The following is a 26,271-nucleotide window of genomic DNA, read 5'->3' on the forward strand; positions in this document are numbered from 1 at the left end:
TTACCTCAAGTACCGGAGGGGACTTGTGCTATGTATGACTTAGTCCACATTGCAGCCGGCTTGTGGGAGGCAAGAAACAGCGTTCGTGACAGGGGAGGGTTGAATTGGATGATACGAAATTGGGATGGGAGAAAAATAGAAAATGGGAGAAAAAGTGGATAAAGAAAAAAAGTGATTCATCTGATTAAATTAGTATTTTTCTTTATTAAAAAAAATTATATTTTTTCATTCATACAAAAATACCTTCTAGAATATAAGTATGATGCAAAGAAAATGCGATTTTAAAATCAAACGTTTTCAAGTATTAACACTATGATCGCTGCGGACGAGTTTTCACGTCATTCGGAGCCATGCTCATTCTGCCGAAGACGCCGTAACTCGTCTTTGATGTCAATATTTAAAAAATCTGTCATCGAAATCATATTTCCTTTCGGGAGCCCTGAGATGTACTGGTGAGCTCCACTCAACTGTCTAACGGTTCGAGAGCGCCATCTGGTGGCCAATCGGCAGAGGGAGGGGCGCGCCAAACAGGAAGTGCCCATCCATATGTGCTCCGGGCACTCGCGATCGGTAGCCGGACTCCATCTCAACACACTGGATGATCAATCGCTCGCCCTAACTCAATAAACAACGTTATTTGGACATATATAGTATTATACAACCTGGAAATGGTTCATCAGGATCAACATCCCATAATCGAAAACGGTCTACTCCACGCTGATCGTCCAACGGCGCGAGGAACATACAGTAAGATTCAGCGTTATTTTCTAACTTATTCCATATAAACTGCTATGATGAACATATGACCCACTCTGGATGAATCATCTAACGCTGCCCACGGAATTATAAACGATCCCCCGCCCATCATCAGATCATACGTAGATCATTCTAGAAGTACGTCCAGTTGAAATTTTTCATCTCGCGCCGATCGCTACCAAACTGTATTTCATCATCAATATAATGCATTTAGGGCTATAAATCACGTTCTGAAGAAAGCTGCAGAAAACGATAAAAACATACTTATACTTTAGACCATATTTTAGTATGAATATGTGAATGAAAAAGTTTAACGTTGCTACACCCTGAACAATACATATAGGACATTGAATGGGCCATAATAATGGCAATGTAGCAATATAATTTAAAAAGTTATAGCCCTGCAAAGAAGGGGAACTTCTCCATAGACAAATAGAGCTGGCGAGGGATGGTAAATTATGAATTTAACCCATGGCGATTAAAGTGTTAACATCACTAACATGTCACAAAAGCATGTAGAATGTATATTATCATCAATATGTTAGTTTAGCAATAGGCTAAAAGTGTTAAAAGATCGTTTTAAGTTTTCGATTTTCGATCGTCCATTCCAAGCTTGAAACGAAAATGGAAATTTTTAACCATGGGAATTGTAATCTTTTTGTGGCCATTTCGTAGAGGACATGCATAGCTGTCGACCAGCGTGCATCTATATTAATGCCAGCCCAAGAGTGCTTCCGCATTCGCCTGATTGGCCCCGGTAACGCAATCCAATGCGCATTTTCTTTTTTGCCACTCACACGCGGAAATGGAATACATATTATCCAAATGAGGACCAGATTCACCCATAACGCCATAACGTTATTTCGCTGTACATTGTAACGTTAACACAACGCAGCTGTCAACTGTACTTTACATATTATCCAAACGAGGACCAGATTCACTCATAACGCCATAACGTTATTATGTCATTTCGCGCGACTGTACATTGTAACGTTAACACAGCGCACCCTAACTGCTTGTGTATTCTAGCAGTGTTTTAGAGGTTATTTTGTACAGTACCTTTATCTGCACTGAAACATACATTTCTACAGTACATGCAGTTGTTGAGGTAGATAACAGTGATTATGTTTATTTATTTATCTATCTCTCTGTGAGCAAAACCTATTAATATTACATATGTGTTGGCAGAATCGCGTCAATGTTTGTTATGAATAAAACGCCCGATATAACATAACGTTACAAAGTACAGTTGACAGCTGGGCTGTGTTAACGTTACAATGTACAGTTGACAGCTGGGCTGTGTTAACGTTACAATGTACAGTTGCGCGAAATAATGTTATGAATGCCCGAAATAACAACGTTACAAAGTACAGTTGACAGCTGGGCTGTTAACGTTACAATGTACAGTCGCGCGAAATAACGTTATGAATGCCCGAAATAACATAACGTTACATAGGGCTGTCTTAAATACTTCGAAGCTTCGAAGCTTCGTTCGATGGCACAAGCTTCGAACATTAAAAAAAAATCGAAGTTTGTGTGTGTGTGTGTGCGCGCGCATGGGGCCATTGGGTGGGGTCGGGGGACAAATACACTGGAGGAAAGTAACCCAGCTCAGCACTGCCCAAATTATATCATCACTATTGCCTGTTTGAAGGATATCATCCTCAAACACATATACACCTACATGCCTTGTAGAATTCCACACATAAGAAAGAAAGATACTGGGATGAATAAAGGAAGGAAATAAAATGTAGAAATGCATGCAATACATAAATAAATATGAATCTCCATATATGAAATAGAACATTTAGATAAGGTGCTACTGAGATGTTTTGGTGAGTTCTTTGTTTTTTTGTGGAAGTAGCCCTTCTTAAAAATGCATGAACATTCACTGATAATTGGTCTGTAGTGGAGTCTACAAGGTCTACATTGCCGGACCATGTAGAATCCGGACCTTGTAGACTGACATAATTCTGTGCATAGTTTAGTCTACACAGGCCATATTTCAAATAATCAAAATCTTACTTCATTCATCTTAAACATTCTTGATTTGGGGGATTGGTAGTTCCCATGAAATCTGAAGTTGTTCAAACGACAACAGCGATCCACCTTGAATTAAATCACACAGCCGAGTGAAACCTTGTTGGCTGCATCACAGTCACGAAAGGGGCTACTTAATTCATTAATCCAATCCACTTTATTTATAGAGCACATTTAAAAACAACAAAGTTTACGAAAGTGCTGTACAAGTCCCACAACATAAGATCAAAAAAAATAAAAAATTATAATAAAAAAAAAGGAAAAAGAAATCGAAGCTTCGAATTTCAAATCGAAGCTCGGCCCGAAGCTTCAATTGCCAAAAAAAGCTTCGAAGGTCAGCCCTAACGTTACAAAGTACAGTTGACAGCTGGGCTGTGTTAACGTTACAATGGAAGCGCGCGTTTGTGGGGCGTCAAAAAGAAAATGCGCATTGGTTACCGGCGAATGCGGAAGCACTCTTGCACTCTTGGGCTGGCATTAATATAGACGCGACCAGCGTTGGAATCTTTCCGAACTACACTTCGTGGCAAGTTCTATGGGGGTTCAAAGTTCAGAGTTGAATTATGAATTATGTCAATAACTTGTTATTATTCGCGATAATAAGCCACAAAAGGTAACGTTTTTGACAAATATTGAAACGCAGTTAGTTTCTCCTCACTATTGTTAGCATGTAGGAACAATTAGATCTGAAATTAGTTTCAAAACGGTTGCACTGTGGGGAAAATAAAAAGTACACTAGATTACAGTAGAAATCATTATCTGTTCTTATGCACACCTGGTGATACTAAATCCAAATTGAGAAAAAGAGTGTGTGTGTGTGAGTGTGTGTGTGTGAGTGTGAGTGTGAGTGTGAGTGTGTGTGTGTGTGTGTGTACGTACCCCATAGAACAGCACGGTGTACTGAGACATGCAGTCCGGCCTACAGAACTCCTCCATCTTGCCGCTGTAGTGACTGTGGAGCGTCTTCTGGGACAGACTGGAGCAGTAACTGCAAGACCTCCAGGGCTGCTCCCTGCTCCTCTGGGCCAGCTCGTCTTTATAGAGCAGCTTACAGCCTGAGAGAGAGAGAGACGTCTTTATAGAGCAGCTTACAGCCTGACACTGCTACTCTATCACAGCTACTCTATCCTTGCATCCATCTCGAAAGTCATGGAAAAAATAGTATACGAACAGATCGAAAAGTACCTCGCGGAAAAAAATCTAATCTACGAATTCCAATCTGGCTTCAGAACATCCCACTCCACTGACACATGCCTTCTCTACTTGAACGACCACATCAAACAAGAGGTGGACGCGGGCAAATACTGCGGCATGGTCATGCTGGACCTACAAAAGGCCTTCGACACTGTCAATCACACCATTCTGATTGACAAGCTAAAAGCAATTGGTTTTGATAGTTTATCAGTGAGCTGGATACAATCCTACCTGGAGGGGAGGGAACAGATGGTGGAGGTAAACGGTACCCTATCCCCCCCCCTCACAGTGAGCTGTGGTGTTCCACAAGGAAGCATACTAGGACCGCTACTATTCCTAATTTATGCAAATGACATGTCGTCAGCTTGTGACTGCAACTTGTTCCTGTTTGCGGACGACTCAGCCCTGCTGGTCTCTGACAAGAACAAGTTACAGGTTGAAAAAGCCCTCAGCTCGGAACTAGGCAGAATCTGCATATGGCTCGCCGACAACAAACTATCATTACACATGGGCAAAACAGAGTCCATTCTCTTTCTGTTCAAATAACAAACTCAGCAAGACCGACGGCTTCTCGGTTACAGTGGGTGACAATATTATCACAAGGAAAGATGAAATTACCTACCTGGGTTCCATCCTAGAGGCTAATCTTTCCTGTGACAAAATGGCATCCAATGTAATAAAAAAAGTCAACCAACGAACGCGATTCTTGTACCGGATCTCCTCTCTGGTAAACAAGAATACCCTGAAGACTCTAGCAGGAGCACTCATTCAAGGGTACTACGACTATGCTTGCACCTCATGGTACCAAAGCACCTCAAAGGCACTAAAAAACAAATTACAAACATCTCAAAACAAGCTAGTCAGACTACTGCTTGACCTGACTCCTAGAACCCACCTCACCCCTGCCCACTTTGACAACCTAGGATGGCTTAGAGTAGACGACAGAGTACAGCAACTTGCAATGGGCCTGGTCTACAAGATACACTACGCGACCAAGGTACCCATGTACATGTCAAAATACTTCCCAAAGGTCAGTGAATACCACGATCACAACACCAGAGGGAGCTCCACAAATCATGTAAAACCCAGATTCGGCTCAAACAAGGGACTAAACACGTTTCGCAATTATGCCACATCAATGTGGAACGCCCTACCTAAAGCTGTAAAGGAATGTGAATCACTACCCACTTTCAAAAACACTCTCAAAAAACACCTACGTGAGACTGCAATTCGAAACTGGCCCCTACAAATGTCCTAACCTAGTTGTACAGTAAATGACCAAGTAAGGCTTTGTCAGTATTCCAATGTACAGTGTAAAATGTGTATGTGTCCCCTACCCAACCCCCCCCCCACCTCCAATGTACAGCCCTCACCCACCCACCCCACCCCCCCAACCTCCTCCAATGTACAGTTTCTACGCCAAATGTATATACACTCTTTTTCTGGACACTTTTGTATCACAAACAGTACTGTATTTGCAAATCTGATATGTCATAAATGTATAGATGTAGCAGTACTGTCTATCTGTATGTCATGTATGTCATATATGTTATGATGAATTGAAAATGGGGGACCCTGATGTAAACAAGACGAAAGTCTTTCTCTGGTCTGCATCCCCTTAACAATTGTATGTACTGAGCTGTACTGTACCCATGTACTGTACCCATTCTGCAATCTGTTAATAAACTTTTCAATCAATCAATCAAAGAGAGAGAGAGAGAGAGAGAGAGAGAGAGAGAGAGAGAGAGAGAGAGAGAGAGAGAGAGAGAGAGAGAGAGACAGGCTCTACTCACTGGGGCTGCAGACAGGGTGGTCTTGAGAGAGACCGTGCTGGCCGTACGTGATGAAGTCGTAGATGATCTTGTCCAGGTGACAGTGAGAGCAGGGAGCCATGATGTTCCTCTGGACCTTGTACTGCTCGCTGCACGCCTTCCCACAGAACACCGAGACACAGCCCTGCAACACAGGAAGCAACATCACACGCCTTCCCACAGAACACAGAGACACAGCCCTGCAACACAGGAAGCAACATCACACGCCTTCCCACAGAACACTGAGACACAGCCCTGCAACACAGGAAGCAACATCACACGCCTTCCCACAGAACACTGAGACACAGCCCTGCAACACAGGAAGCAACATCACACGCCTTCCCACAGAACACTGAGACACAGCCCTGCAACACAGGAAGCAACATCACACGCCTTCCCACAGAACACTGAGACACAGCCCTGCAACACAGGAAGCAACATCACACGCCTTCCCACAGAACACAGAGACACAGCCCTGCAACACAGGAAGCAACTGTTGAGAGTCACAGACAGCATCCCGTTCCCCCTCACAGACGTTATTAGGACAGTGACCTCTGTGCCTACTTTCTTTCACCGTTGATGATATGATTAAAGAACATGCATCATCTTTATATATCACAGCAGTGCAATTGTTCCGTTCTCTGTTAATGCTGTGTGCTACAGGATTCCCTCCCCCGGACGCGTCATTACTTTTACCAAACGGTTCGTGCATTTTGCTAATCTGATTGGCCACTGACGTTTCTGGTCATGTGACATGTGCGCCCAATTAAATGTCTGGAAGAGATCAAAAATAAAAATGTCAAATGATATTTCCATTGCCTTTTTTTTTGTTGATTTAAATGTTACTGATTGTGTTAAATGGGCATATAATATCGTCTCATATCGATCGCAGGCACCTGAATCGTATCGTATCGTATCGTGGCAGACTGTGATATCGGAAAATATCGTATCGTTGTCCAAAGAATGGATATGGTATGGTATCGTATCGTGATGAAACTGGTGATTCCCACCCCTACTCACTAGCATGCTGATGAGGCCAGGGACCAGTGCAGAAGCACATGACATTGATGAGAGGGATCCTAGGGGAATTCCGAAGTACAGTAATCTGTTTCAGTTAAACTGTTACTTTTACTTTTTCAAGTTACTAACCATTGGAGTAGCGATAAGCCAATGGCAAGACACAGTTGAAAGAAGGAGTGTTTATCTTTGCTTGCAATATGACGCTACGGGACTGTGTATAAAAAGTAATGTTCGCGCATGAAAAGCTCTTCGGCTTTTTCCGTGATTTTTTGTATCTCCATTTCAATGTCGAGCGGTGTATTGGGACTTGAATATGGATGTTTTAAATGTGAGCTTTTCCCTATGATGGCGAGCACTTTCTTGTCTGTTTAGATTTGAAGAGCTGTGCTTGGCTCTTAAGTCACTTTTTGTGATGATTTTTAAACCATAGAGGTTTTATTGTTCTTCAGGTGTGTTATGTTGCTCGCCCCCTACCTGGTACCTGGTCTCTCTCGCCCCCTACCTGGTACCTGGTCTCTCTCGCCCCCTACCTGGTACCCGGTCTCTCTCTCTCGCCCCCTACCTGGTACCTGGTCTCTCTCGCCCCCTACCTGGTACCCGGTCTCTCTCGCCCCCTACCTGGTACCCGGTCTCTCTCGCCCCCTACCTGGTACCCGGTCTCTCTCGCCCCCTACCTGGTACCCGGTCTCTCTCGCCCCCTACCTGGTACCCGGTCTCTCTCGCCCCCTACCTGGTACCCGGTCTCTCTCGCCCCCTACCTGGTACCCGGTCTCTCTCGCCCCCTACCTGGTACCCGGTCTCTCTCGCCCCCTACCTGGTACCCGGTCTCTCTCGCTCCCTACCTGGTACCCGGTCTCTCTCGCTCACCCCCTACCTGGTACCCGGTCTCTCTCTCTCTCGCCCCCTACCTGGTACCCGGTCTCTCTCTCTCTCTCTCTCTCTCTCTCTCTCTCTCGCCCCCTACCTGGTACCCGGTCTCTCTCGCCCCCTACCTGGTACCCGGTCTCTCTCTCTCTCTCTCTCTCTCTCTCTCTCTCTCTCTCTCTCTCTCTCGCTCCCTACCTGGTGGTTGAACAGCTGCGGCTTGGCGCTGAACTGCTTGCTGCACTGATGACAGGTGAGCTTGAACACCTCGCTCCCCCCGGGCTGGCCCGCTCTGGGGTGCTGCAGGCCGGGCAGAGGGACCCTCGGCGGGCCCTGGTCCGGAGCCGCTGGCGGAGGCAGCGCAGGGTAGGCGGGGGGCAGCAGCGGAGGCACGGAGGTGTGTCCGGGGTGGTGCCCGGGGTAGGGCAGAGGGGAGGAGAAGTCCTGGGGGACGGGGGGAGGCACGGAGCCGGGGGCCCTGGGGCTGGGCTGCGGGGGGTGGGGGGACTGACCGTAGGGCCCCACCCCCCCGGCCAACGAGGGGCTCGGTCTGGGGGGGGCGTCTCGGTGGAAAGGGTCCCCGGGAGCCGCAGAGGAGGAAGACGTTCCGTTGGCCAAGTCCCGGTCCGGGTCGGGCTGAGAGGAGGGGCCGCTCTTCTAGAGACAGCAGGGTTATAGAGAAACAGCAGGGTTAAAAAGGTGCTGTAGATAACGTTCAGCCACTAGGTGTCGCTCTACACCTCCCCCCTTTACTCTGCATGTAGTCACACAGTCACTCTAAACAATAGAGGTTAGTCCGACTCTAGTTGGTTAACACTTTGAGTGCCACGGACGCTATATGTCGTTAGTTCATGCCGCCCGTTGAATGCCACCGACGCTAAATAGCGTTTTTTTTTTTTAGCGATTTGAATTCATATTTCATCAATCGAGCCTCACGCTAGTGCTCCAAGCCCTCTCTGAGCTCCATTGGGAAAATACCACCCCCTATCGTCTATCCCTGTGTAACTGCACCCCATTGTATTAGACTCATTTTACTTTTCCGGCGAGCCATCTGAATATACCGAAGTGATTGCGAGGCGGAAAACAACGTGAATATATGTTTACAGTACCTAGCGCTGAATCAATAAACGCGATCGATATTTGGAATGGCGATCAGGAATTGGAATAATCTTTTTGGAGAACATCTGATCTGAGGTAAGGAATCTATTTGACCAGTCTTGGGGTATTCGGATCTGTTTTCACCCATATCTCAACGTGTCCCATATGACGTGTGTGTGTGTGTGATCAGGAAATGAGAATATATTTCTCAGCTCGCTTATCTAGCGTGCATAAGTACACATATACTATCGATAATCTAGCGTTTATTTGAAAACGATTCATAAATAGGCCGAAAAATTACGAATATTCCAGTAAATGCCGTTTAAATCTTTCTATTTTCCTGAAACTTTCAAGAAAACGACGGCTTTTCGAAATGCTATAAAACAGAAATGAACCGATTAAAAAACAATCCGTCTCGACAATGTTGACTGCAAACAAGTCATTGATAAGCGACGGGCAGGTTAGACACATAGCCATAATTTAACCCATAGATTATGCGTTCACAACGCTATCATTGAAGTGGGTGCTAGCATTCAACTATGTTTTTTGACCATGTTATGGCCGGTAATCAAAGTGTTAATAAATAAACTCCCCAAAAAAAGTTGGGAAATGTTATTTTGGTTGATTATTCCTCCCCTTTACTAATAATACCAATTGGTATTGTATTTTATATCTTTGGAAAGGCTGATTAGTCACCTTTACAACGAGGTACAACTTGTAAGGATTGTGTGGGGAATGAGTAACACAGCTAACCATGTGGGTAGCGGCCCAAAAAAAATTGCCAAAATCCCCTGCAATATTCTTCTTCACTCTCGTTTTTTGTAGTCACTAGGGCTGTCCCCGACTAAGGATTTGGATAGTCGACTATGATTGGCCAAAATGTGCCGTTACACTTAAAAAAAAATTAAAAAAAAATTTATCATTCCATTTGGGCTGTGGGGGTGCTTAACACTTTGAGAGCCGGCCGTGTTTTTCTTTTTACCCCCTTGAATGCCGCCACCCACTTCAATGATAGTAACGCTGATCTATGTTTTAAATTATGGCTATGTGTCTAATCTGTCCGTCGCTTATCAATGACTTGTTTGCAGTCAACATTGTCCAAATGGATTTTTTTTTTTTTAAATCGGTTCATATCCTTTTTATAGCATTTCGAAAAGCTATCGTTTTCTCGAAAATCTCAGGAAAATAGAAAGATTCCGTCATAAACGGCATTTATTGGAATATTCTCGAATACACTAGACACGTTGTCATTTGTCGGCCTATTTATGAATCGTTTTCAAATAAACGCTAGATTGTCGATAGTATATGTGTACTTATGCACGCTATAGAAGCAAGCTGAGAAATGTATTCTCTTATGTCCTCAACAGCACACACACACACACACACACACACACACATATACACATACGGGACACGCTGTTATCTCAGTGAATACAGCTCTGATTATCCTAAAACTGGTAACATAGACTCCTTACCTTAGATCAGATGTTCTCCAAAAAGATTATTCCAATTCCTGATCGCCATTCCTAATATCGATCGTGTTTATTGATTGATTATTGGCTGCTGTAAATATATATTCCAGGCTGCTTTCCATCTCGCTCGCCAGCATAGTGGAGCCAGTAGGCTCCCCCCGCACAGATCCACCAGTCTAATCGAATGGCCTGCAGTTACACAGGGATAGACGATAGGGGGCGGTATTTTCCCATCTGAGCTCCTAGAGGGGCTGCTGTACCAACGGGAGACTTGGTTGATGAAATATGAATTCAGATCGCTAATAAAAAAAAACGACAATTAGCGTCGTCTGCACTCGTCGTCGGGGCATGAAATAACGACTTATGTCGTGGCTGGTACTCAAAGTGTTAATGTCTGAAGGAGTCGACTGAAGGCTTCTTGTCCTCTGCAAAAGCATGCAATTGGTCCACTGATGGATACATCTTGATATTTGTCTAGTGTGTTCATCAGATGGTGAAATCCTCTTTCAGTGCCTCTGTGCCTGTTTTCGTAGGCAGTTGGCCTCTGGTATGTGTGCCGTTAGCGTTAGCCACGCTTCTAGGCCTCTTTTCTTTTGGAAAGAATGATTTTACTAAGAGGTTGGCAGTCGACTACGGCTCATTTCGACTGATATAGTCGACTAATCGACTAATAGGGGTCAGCCCTAATAGTCACACAGTCTAAACAGTAAACACCAGTCTAAGGAGCAGGTCAAGGTGCTCACTCTGTATGTCGTCACACAGTCTAAGGAGCAGAAGTTCCGGATGGATCCGTCCACCATGGCCAGGTGGTACTGAGGGACTGCGCTCTTTTTACAGAGAGAACAGGGGAACGGAGTTCCTGAGAGAGAGAGAGAGAGAGAGAGAGAGAGAGAGAGAGAGAGAGAGAGAGAGAGAGAGAGAGAGAGAGAGAGAGAGAGAGAGAGAGAGAGAGAGAGAGAGGGGGGGGGGGGAGAAAGAGGGAGGGGGGGAGAGAGAGGAGCAGAGAGAGGGGGGGAGAGAGATGGGGGAGATAGAGAGAGGGGGGAGAGAGGAGCAGAGAGAGGGGGGGAGAGAGAGGGGGGGAGAGAGAGGAGAGAGAGGGGGGAGAGAGAGAGAGAGAGGAGAGAGAGGAGAGAGAGAGGAGAGAGAGAGATAGAGAGAGAGGGGGGTGGGAGAGAGGGGGGTGAGAGAGAGAGGAGAGAGAGAGGAGAGAGAGAGAGGAGAGAGAGAGAGACAGAGAGAGAGACAGAGAGAGATAGAGGGAGAGAGAGAGACAGAGAGAGACAGAGAGAGAGACAGAGAGAGAGAGACAGAGAGGGAGACAGAGAGACCGAGAGAGAGAGACAGAGAGAGAGACAGAGAGAGAAACAGAGAGAGAAAGAGAGAGAGGGAGAGAGTAGAGGATAAAGAGAAGCAGAGTGTGAAGCTTTATTTTCATGTTAAACAGGTTATATCGTGTGTTTGTGTTGTGCGCATACTGCATACGCACACACACAGACGCGCACACACACACACACGCACACACAGACGCGCACACACAGATGTGCGCACACACACACACACACACACACACACACACATCAACATGACAGGGTGACAGTTACCATCTTCCTGGACCCTCATTTATCAACAGTTCTTAGAAAGTCTTCTACTTTCGTTCGTAAGCACAGAATTTAGAATGTGTGCACGCACAAAAAAAATTGATTTATCAGGTCCTACACACACCTGTCTTGATAAATATCACTTTGATCCTACGCTGGAGCTCGTGCATGGTTTTAAGTATTTGCATACCAGAACCGCCTCGATTATCCATATATGGTCATGAAACACCCCCATGGGATGTGAAATAATGGTCTAACCCGAGCGAACTCTGAGAGACTTCACTGAGAGCGAGATTGATCACCGAGGTCTAACCAACAAATTGAACGTATACAGCATTTCCCGTTGTGAACAATCTTATTTGGAAACATGACACAGAATAATAGTATTTAGCGTTTTATTTTAAACAATATTTAATCGTATGATTATAGATATTTTTAGAGAATAAATAAATCCAATGAAGTTGCCAAGTTCACAGACAACTCCGCTGAGGAGGAGGGAGCGTGTAGACTATCTTCGGTGCGCCGGGAGCCAAGGATGTTGACTGACTGACTCCTGCTACAGAACCAGCACATTGACAGAAATAAATGACAAGCTGACCCGACATTAAGCTGTAATGACTGAAATTAAATCAATTTCAGCACGCCAACTCTGCGCTCTACAATGCCTATTGTGTGCGCTCGTCATGAGCCCGTGGTACTTCTGGTCAGAGTCATTATGGCTTCAGTGGATAACCCTGATCTGCATTTTAACTGATGTTTTAGATACCCCAGTAATAACATTACAATTGAATTAAATACAATTAGGCCTGAATGAGAGTCCGGCCACCGGCACATTATCAGCCAAAATGCGCATCGCAGATTATCTGTACATTGACCGAGTGGAATCCCGTTCACATTACTGGATTTGTTTATTGATGGAGCATTGAAAGCTATATGGGTACAGTCTATATATTGCTCCGATGATGTTGGGTAACCTGGTAATCCTCTCTTGGCCTCCTGTTATTGATATATGGATATTGTATGTAGTTGGTTGTGGGGTTGGGGAAATTAGACATCCAACACTGCGTTTTGCTCCACGCTTTAGACATCCAACACTGCGTTTTGCTCCACGCTCCAATGTGGGTCTCAAATTGCGGTACAAATCAAGGAGAATGTGTCTCGGGTAGCGAACTCTACTTAATATTATAATGTTCTCTCTCTGCAAATAGACATGCCCTATATCTCTGAAAACATCTGAGCGCACACCGGAGAAGTATTCCTATAATAACCCTATGAACCAGGCTGAATTCATTCGGAAATACCTATTCCACATGCTATTTAGGGTTTGACAATAATTACACTACTATCGCTATTTCACAATGAACTATAATGAATTACGGTTCATACAGAACACGCGCCAGTGTCGGGAGTAATGCACGGAAGCTTATTTCCGCATTGAAACATGCATGAAACTGATGAGCGCATATACCGTCTGCAGTATCGATATTCCACCACCGGGCGTCAGGTACGCACAAAGTCAAGTTCACGTTCAATTTGATAAATCCCACACTTTGCTTAGAAATGATCGTACGCACGGGTTACGCACATGTCGGTGCGTACGCAATGTTGATAAATGAGGGCCCTGGACTTTTACTTTTAAAACAACACAGTTCAATATTACACCTACTGTAGACTTCAGTATATTTTTACTGTATATTTTATTCTATTCTTAGTTTTGTTATTCTTATTCGTGACTTTGTTCTGTCTAAATGTTTACTGTGAGCGATTTGTAGTGTCAAATGTCCCTCGGGATGATTAAACTCTAGACTATAACGTCCACGAGCGGGACGTCTCCACGAGGAGCTGGTGTCAGAGGTGGGACGTCTCCACGAGGAGCTGGTGTCAGAGGTGGGACGTCTCCATGAGGAGCCGCTGGTGTCAGAGGTGGGACGTCTCCACGAGGAGCTGGTGGTGTCAGAGGTGGGACGTCTCCACAAGGAGGAGCTGGTGTCAGAGGTGGGACGTCTCCACGAGGAGCTGGTGTCAGAGGTGGGACATCTCCACGAGGAGGAGCTGGTGTCAGAGGTGGGACGTCTCCACGAGGAGCTGGTGTCAGAGGTGGGACGTCTCCACGAGGAGCTGGTGTCAGAGGTGGGACGTCTCCACGAGGAGCTGGTGTCAGAGGTGGGACGTCTCCACGAGGAGCTGGTGTCAGAGGTGGGACGTCTCCACGAGGAGCTGGTGTCAGAGGTGGGACGTCTCCACGAGGAGCTGGTGTCAGAGGTGGGACGTCTCCACGAGGAGCTGGTGTCAGAGGTGGGACGTCTCCACGAGGAGCTGGTGTCAGAGGTGGGACGTCTCCACGAGGAGCTGGTGTCAGAGGTGGGACGTCTCCACGAGGAGCTGGTGTCAGAGGTGGGACGTCTCCACGAGGAGCTGGTGTCAGAGGTGGGACATCTCCACGAGGAGGAGCTGGTGTCAGAGGTGGGACGTCTCCACGAGGAGCTGGTGTCAGAGGTGGGACGTCTCCACGAGGAGCTGGTGTCAGAGGTGGGACGTCTCCACGAGGAGCTGGTGTCAGAGGTGGGACGTCTCCACGAGGAGCTGGTGTCAGAGGTGGGACGTCTCCACGAGGAGCTGGTGTCAGAGGTGGGACGTCTCCACGAGGAGCTGGTGTCAGAGGTGGGACGTCTCCACGAGGAGCTGGTGTCAGAGGTGGGACGTCTCCACGAGGAGCTGGTGTCAGAGGTGGGACGTCTCCACGAGGAGCTGGTGTCAGAGGTGGGACGTCTCCACGAGGAGCTGGTGTCAGAGGTGGGACGTCTCCACGAGGAGCTGGTGTCAGAGGTGGGACGTCTCCACGAGGAGCTGGTGTCAGAGGTGGGACGTCTCCACGAGGAGCTGGTGTCAGAGGTGGGACGTCTCCACGAGGAGCTGGTGTCAGAGGTGGGACGTCTCCACGAGGAGCTGGTGTCAGAGGTGGGACGTCTCCACGAGGAGCTGGTGTCAGAGGTGGGACGTCTCCACGAGGAGCTGGTGTCAGAGGTGGGACGTCTCCACGAGGAGCTGGTGTCAGAGGTGGGACATCTCCACGAGGAGCTGGTGTCAGAGGTGGGACGTCTCCACGAGGAGCTGGTGTCAGAGGTGGGACGTCTCCACGAGGAGCTGGTGTCAGAGGTGGGACGTCTCCACGAGGAGCTGGTGTCAGAGGTGGGACGTCTCCACGAGGAGCTGGTGTCAGAGGTGGGACGTCTCCACGAGGAGCTGGTGTCAGAGGTGGGACGTCTCCACGAGGAGCTGGTGTCAGAGGTGGGACGTCTCCACGAGGAGCCGCTGGTTGGAAGCGAGCGCGTGTCCAGCAGGGCTGCGGGTCGAACCTTCGTCCGTTACGTTTGGCACTCGACTCTTAAGTAATGGGTTCGAACCTCTGCTTTTTTCTTTCCAATTTTTCATTTTTTATTTATTTTACACAAAAAAGATATATCCGAATGTGATATATATCAGAATATCACAGCACTATGTTGTGTTTACAATAATGTTAAAGCCACGTGCGAACACAGTCTAGTGGAGATGAGGAGGGGTCAGGGGTCACCGTCCGTCACACGTCATCAGGAAATGAATCAATCAGGCGAAAAAGAGCGAGTTGAGAGACTCACCCGTCTTATTTCATAATACAACGTTTCCGAATGGACGTTTGGATTAAACCAAGTGTATGTATGCAGTTACTTAACACAAGTTACTTAACACAAGTTACTTAACGTTACACAGGTATGTTATGCACGTTAATTAAGCTATGCACGTTTAGCTCGCTAACATTAAGACAGCAGGAGCCGTCGGCCAACAAAGATGTTGTTTCAACAAATGGATTCACAAAATGGATTACCATCTAAACGCTATTGAAGCCTCCCGTGTCGGTACTACTCCTCTTAATAACCGCAGCAATATGCGCATATGCTCTACGTTAAATGCGTAAATGTGCGCCATGTGCCTAAAGTCAAGACTCGACGGTACTGAACCAGAGACATTATTTAGGAGCACATATTTTTTATATTTTTTTAATATTTATTTTTTACTACCGGGCAGTCCAGTAGAGAGAGAGAGAGAGGAAGAACGGGAGATAGAGCGGGGGGGGAAGACATTCGGCAAATGACGGCGGGTCCGGGAATCGAACCCGGGTCGGCCGTGCCACTTGGGCACCCCTAGGAGCAATTATCTTTTGCATGATTTAAAAACGATGGATTCGAAAAACCCTGGCGGAGTTCGAATCCCAAAAACAGTCTTCGGGGACACAGCTCTAGTGTCCAGAGGCGTGAGAGAGCTGCTAAAGGGCAGTGTGTGTGTGTGTGTGTGTGTGCGTGTGTGTCCTACCAGTGAGTGTGTGTGTGTGTGTGTGTCCTACCAGTGAGTGTGTGTGTGTGTGTGTCCTACCAGTGAGTGTGTGTGTGTGCGTGTGTGCGTGTGTGCGTGCGTGCGTGCGTGCGTGTGTGCGTGTGTGCGTGTGTGCGTGCGTGTGTGCGTGTGTGTGCGAGCGTGAGCGTGTGCGTGTGCGTGCGTGCGTGCGTGCGTGTGTGCGTGCGTGTGTGTGTGACCTACCAGTGAGTGTGTGTTTAGGCGGTCGGCTCTGCTCCACGCAGAGAGCAGAGCAGTAGAGCTGAACCTTCCCCTTCTGATCCCTCTCCATGTGGGTGGAGCAGACAACAGTCAGTGTGTGGCAGTTAGCACACTGGATGGTCTTAAGGCATGTCTGAAACACACAGAGCAGCTGTTTAGTAATATAATACAATATATAATATAATATAACACTGCGTGGTCTTACTGCTGTGTACAACCGGAGGAAACACTCTCAACCTTCCTAATGTCCCCATAAAGAACCTTCTCTCCTGTGTCTCCTCTACTCTGTCTCCCTCTCAGCCTTCCTAATGTCTCCATAAAGAACCTTCTCTCCTGTGTCTCCTCTACTCTGTCTCCCTCTCAGCCTTCCTACTGTCTCAATAAAGAACCTTCTCTCCTGTGTCTCCTCTACTCTGTCTCCCTCTCAGCCTTCCTACTGTCTCACTAAAGAGCCTTCTCTCCTGTGTCTCCTCTACTCTGTCTCCCTCTCAGCCTTCCTACTGTCTCAATAAAGAACCTTCTCTCCTGTGTCTCCTCTACTCTGTCTCCCTCTCAGCCTTCCTACTGTCTCACTAAAGAGCCTTCTCTCCTGTGTCTCCTCTACTCTGTCTCCCTCTCAGCCTTCCTACTGTCTCACTAAAGAACCTTCTCTCCTGTGTCTCCTCTACTCTGTCTCCCTCTCAGCCTTCCTACTGTCTCAATAAAGAACCTTCTCTCCTGTGTCTCCTCTACTCTGTCTCCCTCTCAGCCTTCCTACTGTCTCAATAAAGAACCTTCTCTCCTGTGTCTCCTCTACTCTGTCTCCCTCTCAGCCTTCCTACTGTCTCAATAAAGAACCTTCTCTCCTGTGTCTCCTCTACTCTGTCTCCCTCTCAGCCTTCCTACTGTCTCACTAAAGAGCCTTCTCTCCTGTGTCTCCTCTACTCTGTCTCCCTCTCAGCCTTCCTACTGTCTCACTAAAGAACCTTCTCTCCTGTGTCTCCTCTACTCTGTCTCCCTCTCAGCCTTCCTACTGTCTCAATAAAGAACCTTCTCTCCTGTGTCTCCTCTACTCTGTCTCCCTCTCAGCCTTCCTACTGTCTCAATAAAGAACCTTCTCTCCTGTGTCTCCTCTACTCTGTCTCCCTCTCAGCCTTCCTACTGTCTCAATAAAGAACCTTCTCTCCTGTGTCTCCTCTACTCTGTCTCCCTCTCAGCCTTCCTACTGTCTCCATAAAGAACCTTCTCTCCTGTGTCTCCTCTACTGTGTCTCCCTCTCAGCCTTCCTACTGTCTCAATAAAGAACCTTCTCTCCTGTGTCTCCTCTACTCTGTCTCCCTCTCAGCCTTCCTACTGTCTCAATAAAGAACCTTCTCTCCTGTGTCTCCCCTACTCTGTCTCCCTCTCAGCCTTCCTACTGTCTCAATAAAGAACCTTCTCTACTGTGTCTCCTCTACTCTGTCTCCCTCTCAGCCTTCCTACTGTCTCAATAAAGAACCTTCTCTCCTGTGTCTCCTCTACTCTGTCTCCCTCTCAGCCTTCCTACTGTCTCCATAAAGAACCTTCTCTCCTGTGTCTCCTCTACTGTGTCTCCCTCTCAGCCTTCCTACTGTCTCAATAAAGAACCTTCTCTCCTGTGTCTCCTCTACTCTGTCTCCCTCTCAGCCTTCCTACTGTCTCAATAAAGAACCTTCTCTCCTGTGTCTCCCCTACTCTGTCTCCCTCTCAGCCTTCCTACTGTCTCAATAAAGAACCTTCTCTCCTGTGTCTCCTCTACTCTGTCTCCCTCTCAGCCTTCCTACTGTCTCAATAAAGAACCTTCTCTCCTGTGTCTCCGCTACTCTGTCTCCCTCTCAGCCTTCCTACTGTCTCAATAAAGAACCTTCTCTCCTGTGTCTCCCTCTCAGCCTTCCTACGGTCTCAATAAAGAACCTTCTCTCCTGTGTCTCCCTCTCAGCCTTCCTACGGTCTCAATAAAGAACCTTCTCTCCTGTGTCTCCTCTACTCTGTCTCCCTCTCAGCCTTCCTACTGTCTCAATAAAGAACCTTCTCTCCTGTGTCTCCCCTACTCTGTCTCCCTCTCAGCCTTCCTACTGTCTCAATAAAGAACCTTCTCTCCTGTGTCTCCTACTCTGTCTCCCTCTCAGCCTTCCTACTGTCTCAATAAAGAACCTTCTCTCCTGTGTCTCCTCTACTCTGTCTCCCTCTCAGCCTTCCTACTGTCTCAATAAAGAACCTTCTCTCCTGTGTCTCCTCTACTCTGTCTCCCTCTCAGCCTTCCTACTGTCTCAATAAAGAACCTTCTCTCCTGTGTCTCCTCTACTCTGTCTCCCTCTCAGCCTTCCTACTGTCTCAATAAAGAACCTTCTCTCCTGTGTCTCCTCTACTCTGTCTCCCTCTCAGCCTTCCTACTGTCTCAATAAAGAACCTTCTCTCCTGTGTCTCCTCTACTCTGTCTCCCTCTCAGCCTTCCTACTGTCTCAATAAAGAACCTTCTCTCCTGTGTCTCCTACTCTGTCTCCCTCTCAGCCTTCCTAATGTCTCCATAAAGAACCTTCTCTCCTGTGTCTCCTCTACTCTGTCTCCCTCTCAGCCTTCCTAATGTCTCCATAAAGAACCTTCTCTCCTGTGTCTCCCCTACTCTGTCTCCCTCTCAGCCTTCCTACTGTCTCAATAAAGAACCTTCTCTCCTGTGTCTCCTCTACTCTGTCTCCCCCTCAGCCTTCCTAATGTCTCCATAAAGAACCTTCTCTCCCGTGTCTCCTCTACTCTGTCTCCCTCTCAGCCTTCCTAATGTCTCCATAAAGAACCTTCTCTCCTGTGTCTCCTCTACTCTGTCTCCCTCTCAGCCTTCCTACTGTCTCAATAAAGAACCTTCTCTCCTGTGTCTCCTCTACTCTGTCTCCCTCTCAGCCTTCCTACTGTCTCAATAAAGAACCTTCTCTCCTGTGTCTCCTCTACTCTGTCTCCCTCTCAGCCTTCCTACTGTCTCAATAAAGAACCTTCTCTCCTGTGTCTCCTCTACTCTGTCTCCCTATCAGCCTTCCTAATGTCTCCATAAAGAACCTTCTCTCCCGTGTCTCCCTCTCAGCCTTCATACTGATTCCAGGCCTGCTTTAACCCTTTCACTGCCACACGACAGAAGGTTAACCCTCTACTATCACACATCCGCGGAGCTAATGATGCTAATGATGGAGCATCGCCGTCGGTTGTGTGATAGTAAAGGGCTAACCTTCTGTGTATTGTCACAGTGAAAGGGTTAACCGGCTGTCGTGTGGCAGTGAAAGGGTAAAAAAAAAAAGGACCTACCCGTTTGTACGTGCCGATGCAGGTGGCGGAGCAGAAGCTGAGCTGCGACTTGTCGATGTAGAGCGTCTGGCAGGAGGCGGAGCTCGTCTTACAGTACAGGCCACACCCCTCGCAGCAGTTCATGGCCAGCTGGCGTATCCTGCGCCACGTCAGGAAGCACGAGTCGCTGCACAGCCTGTGGAGACGGCCCTGGTGCAAGACCTCATGCTCGATCTGAGGGGGAGAGGGAGGGCGGGGCCATTAATCAATATCATCCATTAATTCGAATGAATGATTTAGGACGATTTTGAAAAATTTAAATCGATTCAAAAACAATTTTACTTTTTTTTTTTTAAGAGTCGCCTTTTATTTGACAAAAAGTGATGTTTGGTGAAAGTTAGATTTGCACTTTATTAATCCCAAATTTTGGGCAGCGGTGGCCTAAAGGTTAGAGAAGCAGGTTTGTGACCGGAAGGTCACCGGTTCGATCCCCGGGACCGGCAGGAACACCAACCGCTGAAGTGCCCTTGAGCAAGGCACTTAACCCCCAACTGCTCCAGTGGAGTTGCTCAGTGGTCAACGGTGTCAGACTGTGGTTGTACTGGGCAGCTCCCAGGTGTCAGACTGTGGTTGTACTGGGCAGCTCCCAGGTGTCAGACTGTGGTTGTACTGGCAGCTCCCAGGTGTCAGACTGTGGTTGTACTGGGCAGCTCCCAGGTGTCAGACTGTGGTTGTACTGGGCAGCTCCCAGGTGTCAGACTGTGGTTGTACTGGGCAGCTCCCAGGTGGCAGACTGTGGTTGTACTGGGCAGCTCACAGGTGGCAGACTGTGGTTGTACTGGGCAGCTCCCAGGTGTCAGACTGTGGTTGTACTGGGCAGCTCCCAGGTGTCAGACTGTGGTTGTACTGGGCAGCTCCCAGGTGGCAGACTGTGGTTGTACTGGGCAGCTCCCAGGTGGCAGACTGTGGTTGTACTGGGCAGCTCCCAGGTGGCAGACTGTGGTTGTACTGGGCAGCTCCCAGGTGTCAGACTGTGGTTGTACTGGGCAGCTCCCAGGTGTGAATGGAACTGTGTGAATGTGAAGCAGGGCGTAGCTGAAAAAGAGCATCCGTGCTCAGAGAACCTACCCTGGGTAAATAAAGGTTAAACAAATACTTTTATATTATATTATTTTATCTTTTTAAGTGAAGATTGGTGAAAGTTAGGTTTGCACTTCAATCCCAATAAAGACATTCATCTTGGTTTGATAATCTTTTTGTGTCAAATAAAAACAAGGGTTATTTGAATGATTTCCTTGGCGTTTCTAGTTTTTAAGACCATATTAAAAAGTGGCTATATTCTGCACTATATGTCCTGGCCTGAATGATTTCCCCAGTCCGGCCCTGGTTAAAAGCCTCCAATGCTTATTAGTGTGTGTGCGTTTGAACGTTTGCATGTTTTTATTTTTATTTTTTTTTTCAAGATAATTGAACCACTAATATACATCATCCGTATCTCTGCCTGTTAGGCAGTTTATCACCAAGGACACCTCACTTTTAACTGACATCTCCACCTCGCAGGTGGAGAAAGCCCTCTCCTTGCAGATCCCCAAAAAACAAATATCTATCTTCTATAGTACTCTGAACCTTAATTCATCTTTATCTTCCTATGTTACTAAACAGTCCTGGGAAAAAGACCTGGACATAGAGATCACAGATGCAGACTGGCAGGATGCGTGGACCTACGCAAAAGAAATCTCGGTTTGTAACCGCACCAAGGCTATCCAAGTTAGAATCTTGCACCGCATTCATATTACCCCCCGCCCTTAAGAGTCAAATGGATCCCAATACGTCCCCACTTTGCTTTAAATGCAAGATAGAGACTGGAAACCACGTCCACTGCTTTTGGACCCGTGTAAAACTTCAGAGCTATTGGTCCGACATCGTAGAGGAACTATCTGACATATTTCACCCCCCCATCGAGCTGGATCCCCTCTGCCTTTTACTGGGCCTCCCAGATATTCATGTTACCAATTTCAAACATAAGAGACTGTTCAATTTGTTGACATTTGCTGCTAGAAAGAACATCCTATTGTTTTGGATCAAGGACGAGGTCCCGTCAAAGAGGTCATGGTACAATATCATAATGGAATGCATTCCCTGTGAGTATATTACGTCACATGGATGCTGCATTCCAAGTTGGACACTTTTTATGAAATCTGGGACCCTTATCTGTCACATATTGGACCTGTGCTGTCCACCACTGTACTCGCCGGATTTCCCCATTACCAGTAACCTGCTGCCTTGTTCTGTCTGACGGTACTGGCATTGTTGCCGAGGGAATACACGTTCACACGCACACGGTCACATGCACACGCTCACATGCACACGTTCACACGCACACGGTCACATGCACACGGCCACATGCACACGGTCACATGCACACGCTCACATGCACACATTCACATGCACACATATGCATTCACACATAAAACATATACATAGGTAAGGCACACGCACATATGGGTAGGTAGAACACACATATATATAGCACACAAGATAATGCACACACATGAGCGCCACACTTATTATTATTATATTTTTTTTCATTTTCTTATTTAATTTTTATCGTTTTACTTTCTTGTTTGCCTGTCTTGTGCTGTTATTACTGTTGTTAGTGTCATTATTATTATTATTGTTAATGGTATTGTAATGTGATGTCTTGTTCTATGTTAAATTGAAAATAAAAACATTTATAAAAAAAAGAAAATTATATTAACGATATGCAAGCCGCCTGTAATGTGAACCTGTTTCTCTATGCGGATGACTCTGTTAACCGCATTATTTTATTTTATTCATTTTAAATGTTTTATGTTTTAAACCTTTTTATTCTTATTCATTTGAATGTTTTTCTTGTTTTAAACCTTTTTATTTTATTTTTATTTCTATTTAGTTGTCATTCTGCTGTGAAGCACCTTGAGAGCTCACTGAGTTTAAAGTGTGCTATATAAATTAAATCTATTATTATTATTATTATTATTATTATTATTATTATTATTATTATTATTATTATTATTATTATTATTATTATCCTTTCCTCCGATAAGGATGTGGACAAGCTACAGGCCACCCTCAGTAAGGAATTCTCTACCATAAAACATTGGCTCATTGACAATAAATTATCTCTGCATATGGCCAAAACAGAATACATCATCTTTGGTGCCCAACCCAACCCAGCATAAATCCCAGCCTAGATCTCGAGGGACAGCTTTTTGCGGCAAAAAAGTGTATAAGCTCTCTAGGTTGCCACCTGAGCGGGGAATCCATGGCTCTCAGAACTATGAGCAAGGTGAACGGCAGAACTACATTTCTGGCCAGGAAAGCACATTTATTAGACCCTGAAAGTCTTCGCATTCTGGCAACTTCACTTGTTTCTTGTTGCTTCGACTATGCTATCTGTTCTTGGTACGGAGGTCTGACCAACGTTTTTTAAAAGATAAGTTACAGGTTTCCCAGAACAAACTCATGCGATTAACTCCAGGACTAGCCTCCAGAGCACACACTTCTTCAATCTATATCTAAAAAAAAACATCTTACTTATTATCATGCACTCTTCCTACTATACTACAGTAATATGTCTTTACTACTCTGCACTCAACACTGCAGCATCCACGTTTCAGTACTGTTTGATGAACATTGTTACTCAGCTGTAAGAGTTGTACCCTTCCTGCTGACTTGTCGTAGAGAACTTGTAAGTCGCTTTGGATAAAAGCGTCCGCTAAATGACTAAATGTAAATGTAAAATGTAAATGTGGGCAAACAACACTTCCAGTCGCTGGGCTGGCTCCCTCTGGAAGCCAGGTCTGTTCAACTTCAGCTCAATATAGTTCACAACATTTATAATAATAGGGCCCCCTCTTATCTTACTAATTATCTTCAGTGGAACAGGGACATGCAGACCCATAACACCAGAGCCAGCGTTGCTGACCTGCGTATTCCAAGGTTCAACACTAATATGGGCAAATGTTCCTTTAAATTCTGGGGAGCCACAAATTGGAATTTGCTACCTTCACAGCTAAAATGCATCAGTAGCCGACACAATTTTAAGAAAAAAGTCAAATCATGGCTCCTCGACAATGTTAAAAACTAGATTTTAAAATGCATGAAAATGTTGTCTGATACATTGTTGTCTGTGGCTACGTTTGTACTGCATTTAAAATGTACACGTCTATGTAGTTTGTCAAATTGTTATTTGTGGTCATGTTTTGTATCGCTCGTCTGTCTGAGACCAAGGAGCACAACGGAAATAAGTCTCAACCTTTTTGTGTAGCATCCTTGATGTTTTCTGGAATCTTGTATTTTTTTTAAAATGTCAAATCAAATCAAATCAAACCAAACCAACCCTGGTGCACTATCTGAGGGAGACGGCCCGCCTCACCAACACATCATAATATGGATGAATACTTATTGATAATACTAGTGCAGTGCCCGTTGAGGCGTGGCCGTTCAGAATGGGGGATATCTTTTTCAGTGTGTCAAGTCAAGTCAAGTCAAGAGTTTTATTTGTCACGGCATACGGATATACAATGAAATGCGGGTGGTCTTGCCCACAACGATGTGCAATTGGTACAACATATAACATATAATAGAATCCAATACAAAAAATGTGTGCAATAAAATTGTGCAATAACAGGTAGCAGGTAACAATAAATTTGTGCAATGACGGGTAACAGTTGGCAGTTAACAGTAGTAGTAATAGTAGTGCAATACACTGTTACTGTTGCTAATACTAATTTAAAGTGGCCTTTCCTTTTGGCAATAAGTGAGGGTGCGTGCGGCCTGAGTGTGTGCCCGCTCATGCTAAAGTGTTAAGTGGCTGCTCGTGTGTGAGCGTGCACAGTGTGCGTGTCGTGTGTGTGTTCATGTGTGCTTGTGTGTGGACAGTTCAATGTTCTGAGCACTCAATGTACATTGTTCATGGCTCTGATGGCCTGGGGGAAGAAGCTGAGCCTAAACCGCTCTGTCCTAGTAGCTGAGATTTGCAGGCGTCTGCCTGACCTCAGCAGCTGAAACAGGCTGTTATTGGGGTGGTGAGGGTCTTTCATTATCCTGCAGGCTCTGGATTTGCACCTCTTGTTGTATAGAACCTGCAGGGGGGGTAGTGCAATACCCGTGGTACGCTCGGCTGAGCGCACCACTTTCTGTAGGGCCTTCTTGTCCTGTGCCGTGCTGTTTCCATACCAGGCAGTGATGTTTCCGGTCAGGATGCTCTCTACAGCTCCTGAGTAGAAGGACTGGAGTATCTTCCCCGATACTCTGAACTTCCTTAACTGTCTCAGGTGGTAGAGACGCTGTTTCGCCTTATTTACTACTGTGCTTATGTGTGTTGACCATGTCAGGTCCTCTGAGATGTGGACCCCCAGGTACTTGAAGCTGCTCACCCTGTCCACGGTAGCCCCGTTTATCATCAGTGGTGTGTGTGTCCCCTGCTGTCCTCTCCTATAATCCACGATCAGTTCCTTGGTTTTGCCAATGTTCAGGAGCAGGCTGTTGTCCTGGCACCAGCGTTCCAGTACCTCCACCTCCTCCCGGTAGGCCTTCTCGTTGTTGTCCGAGATCAGCCCCACCACCACCGTGTCATCTGCGAACTTCACTATGGAGTTGGAGCTGAACTTGGCCACACAGTCGTGTGTGTAGAGTGAGTACAGCAGGGGGCTCAGAACACAGCCCTGGGGGGACCCGATGCTCAGGGTGATGGTGTTGGAGGTCTGACCCCCCACCCTGACCGCCTGGGGTCTTTCGCTCAGAAAGTCCAGTACCCAGGCGCTCAGGGCGGAGCTCAGACCTAGCTCGATCAGCTTGTCCACCAGTCTGGTGGGGACTATGGTGTTGAACGCTGAGCTGTAGTCAATGAACAACAGTCTCACATAGCCCCCCTTCTGACGGTCAAGGTGCGAGAGGGTGCTGTGCAGTACCTGGGAGACCGTGTCGTCGGTGGACCTGTTTGTCCTGTATGCAAATTGCATAGGGTCCATATCACTGGGGAGGGAGGCACAAATGTGGTCCTTGACCAGCCTCTCGAAACATTTCATGACCACAGAGGTGAGTGCCACCGGTCTGTAGTCATTTGGACATGCTGGGGAGGGTTTCTTCGGCACAGGGATGATGGTAGACCTCTTGAAGCAGGCAGGGACCACTGACTCCGCCAGTGATTGATTAAATATGACGGTGAACACAGGGGCCAGCTGGTTGGCACAGGTCTTGAGTATACGTCCTGTTATGCCATCTGGGCCAGCAGCCTTCCTGGTGTTCACCTGCATAAATGCTCTTCTCACACTGTGTTCCGACAACGAGAGAGCGTCCCCCCCCCCTCGCGGTTGCCCCCCCCCCTCCACAACAGCCGGCGCGCCAGTGACGTCACTAGCCGGAGAGCCAGCAGCGCCACTGTCTACACCAAACCGAGCGTAGAAGGTGTTGAGCTTGTCCGCGAGGGAGGCGTCGTCGCTCCCCATTGACGGGGCGCTGACTTTATAGTCAGTTATTGACTTCAGTCCCTGCCATAATCCTCTTGTGTCGTTT

At 46.7% G+C, this 26,271-nt stretch overlaps 1 protein-coding gene across 1 annotated transcript in view; it reads right to left on the reverse strand.

The window, feature by feature from the left end:
• LOC311223880 (uncharacterized protein) overlaps positions 1-26,271 on the reverse strand; it is a 137,943-nt gene that overhangs the window by 85,655 nt on the left and 26,017 nt on the right. Inside the window, exons 8-13 of the mRNA XM_084308642.1 lie at positions 19,735-19,947; positions 16,429-16,579; positions 10,999-11,114; positions 7,884-8,342; positions 5,784-5,946; positions 3,676-3,851 (exon numbers count right to left, since the gene is read on the reverse strand). Coding sequence (XP_084164768.1) covers positions 3,676-3,851; positions 5,784-5,946; positions 7,884-8,342; positions 10,999-11,114; positions 16,429-16,579; positions 19,735-19,947 — 1,278 coding nt within the window. The remainder of the gene's footprint in view (positions 1-3,675; positions 3,852-5,783; positions 5,947-7,883; positions 8,343-10,998; positions 11,115-16,428; positions 16,580-19,734; positions 19,948-26,271) is intronic.

Source organism: Notolepis coatsorum, assembly GCF_963971535.1.
Source record: "Notolepis coatsorum genome assembly, chromosome: 2".
Taxonomy (NCBI): Eukaryota; Metazoa; Chordata; class Actinopteri; order Aulopiformes; family Paralepididae; genus Notolepis; species Notolepis coatsorum.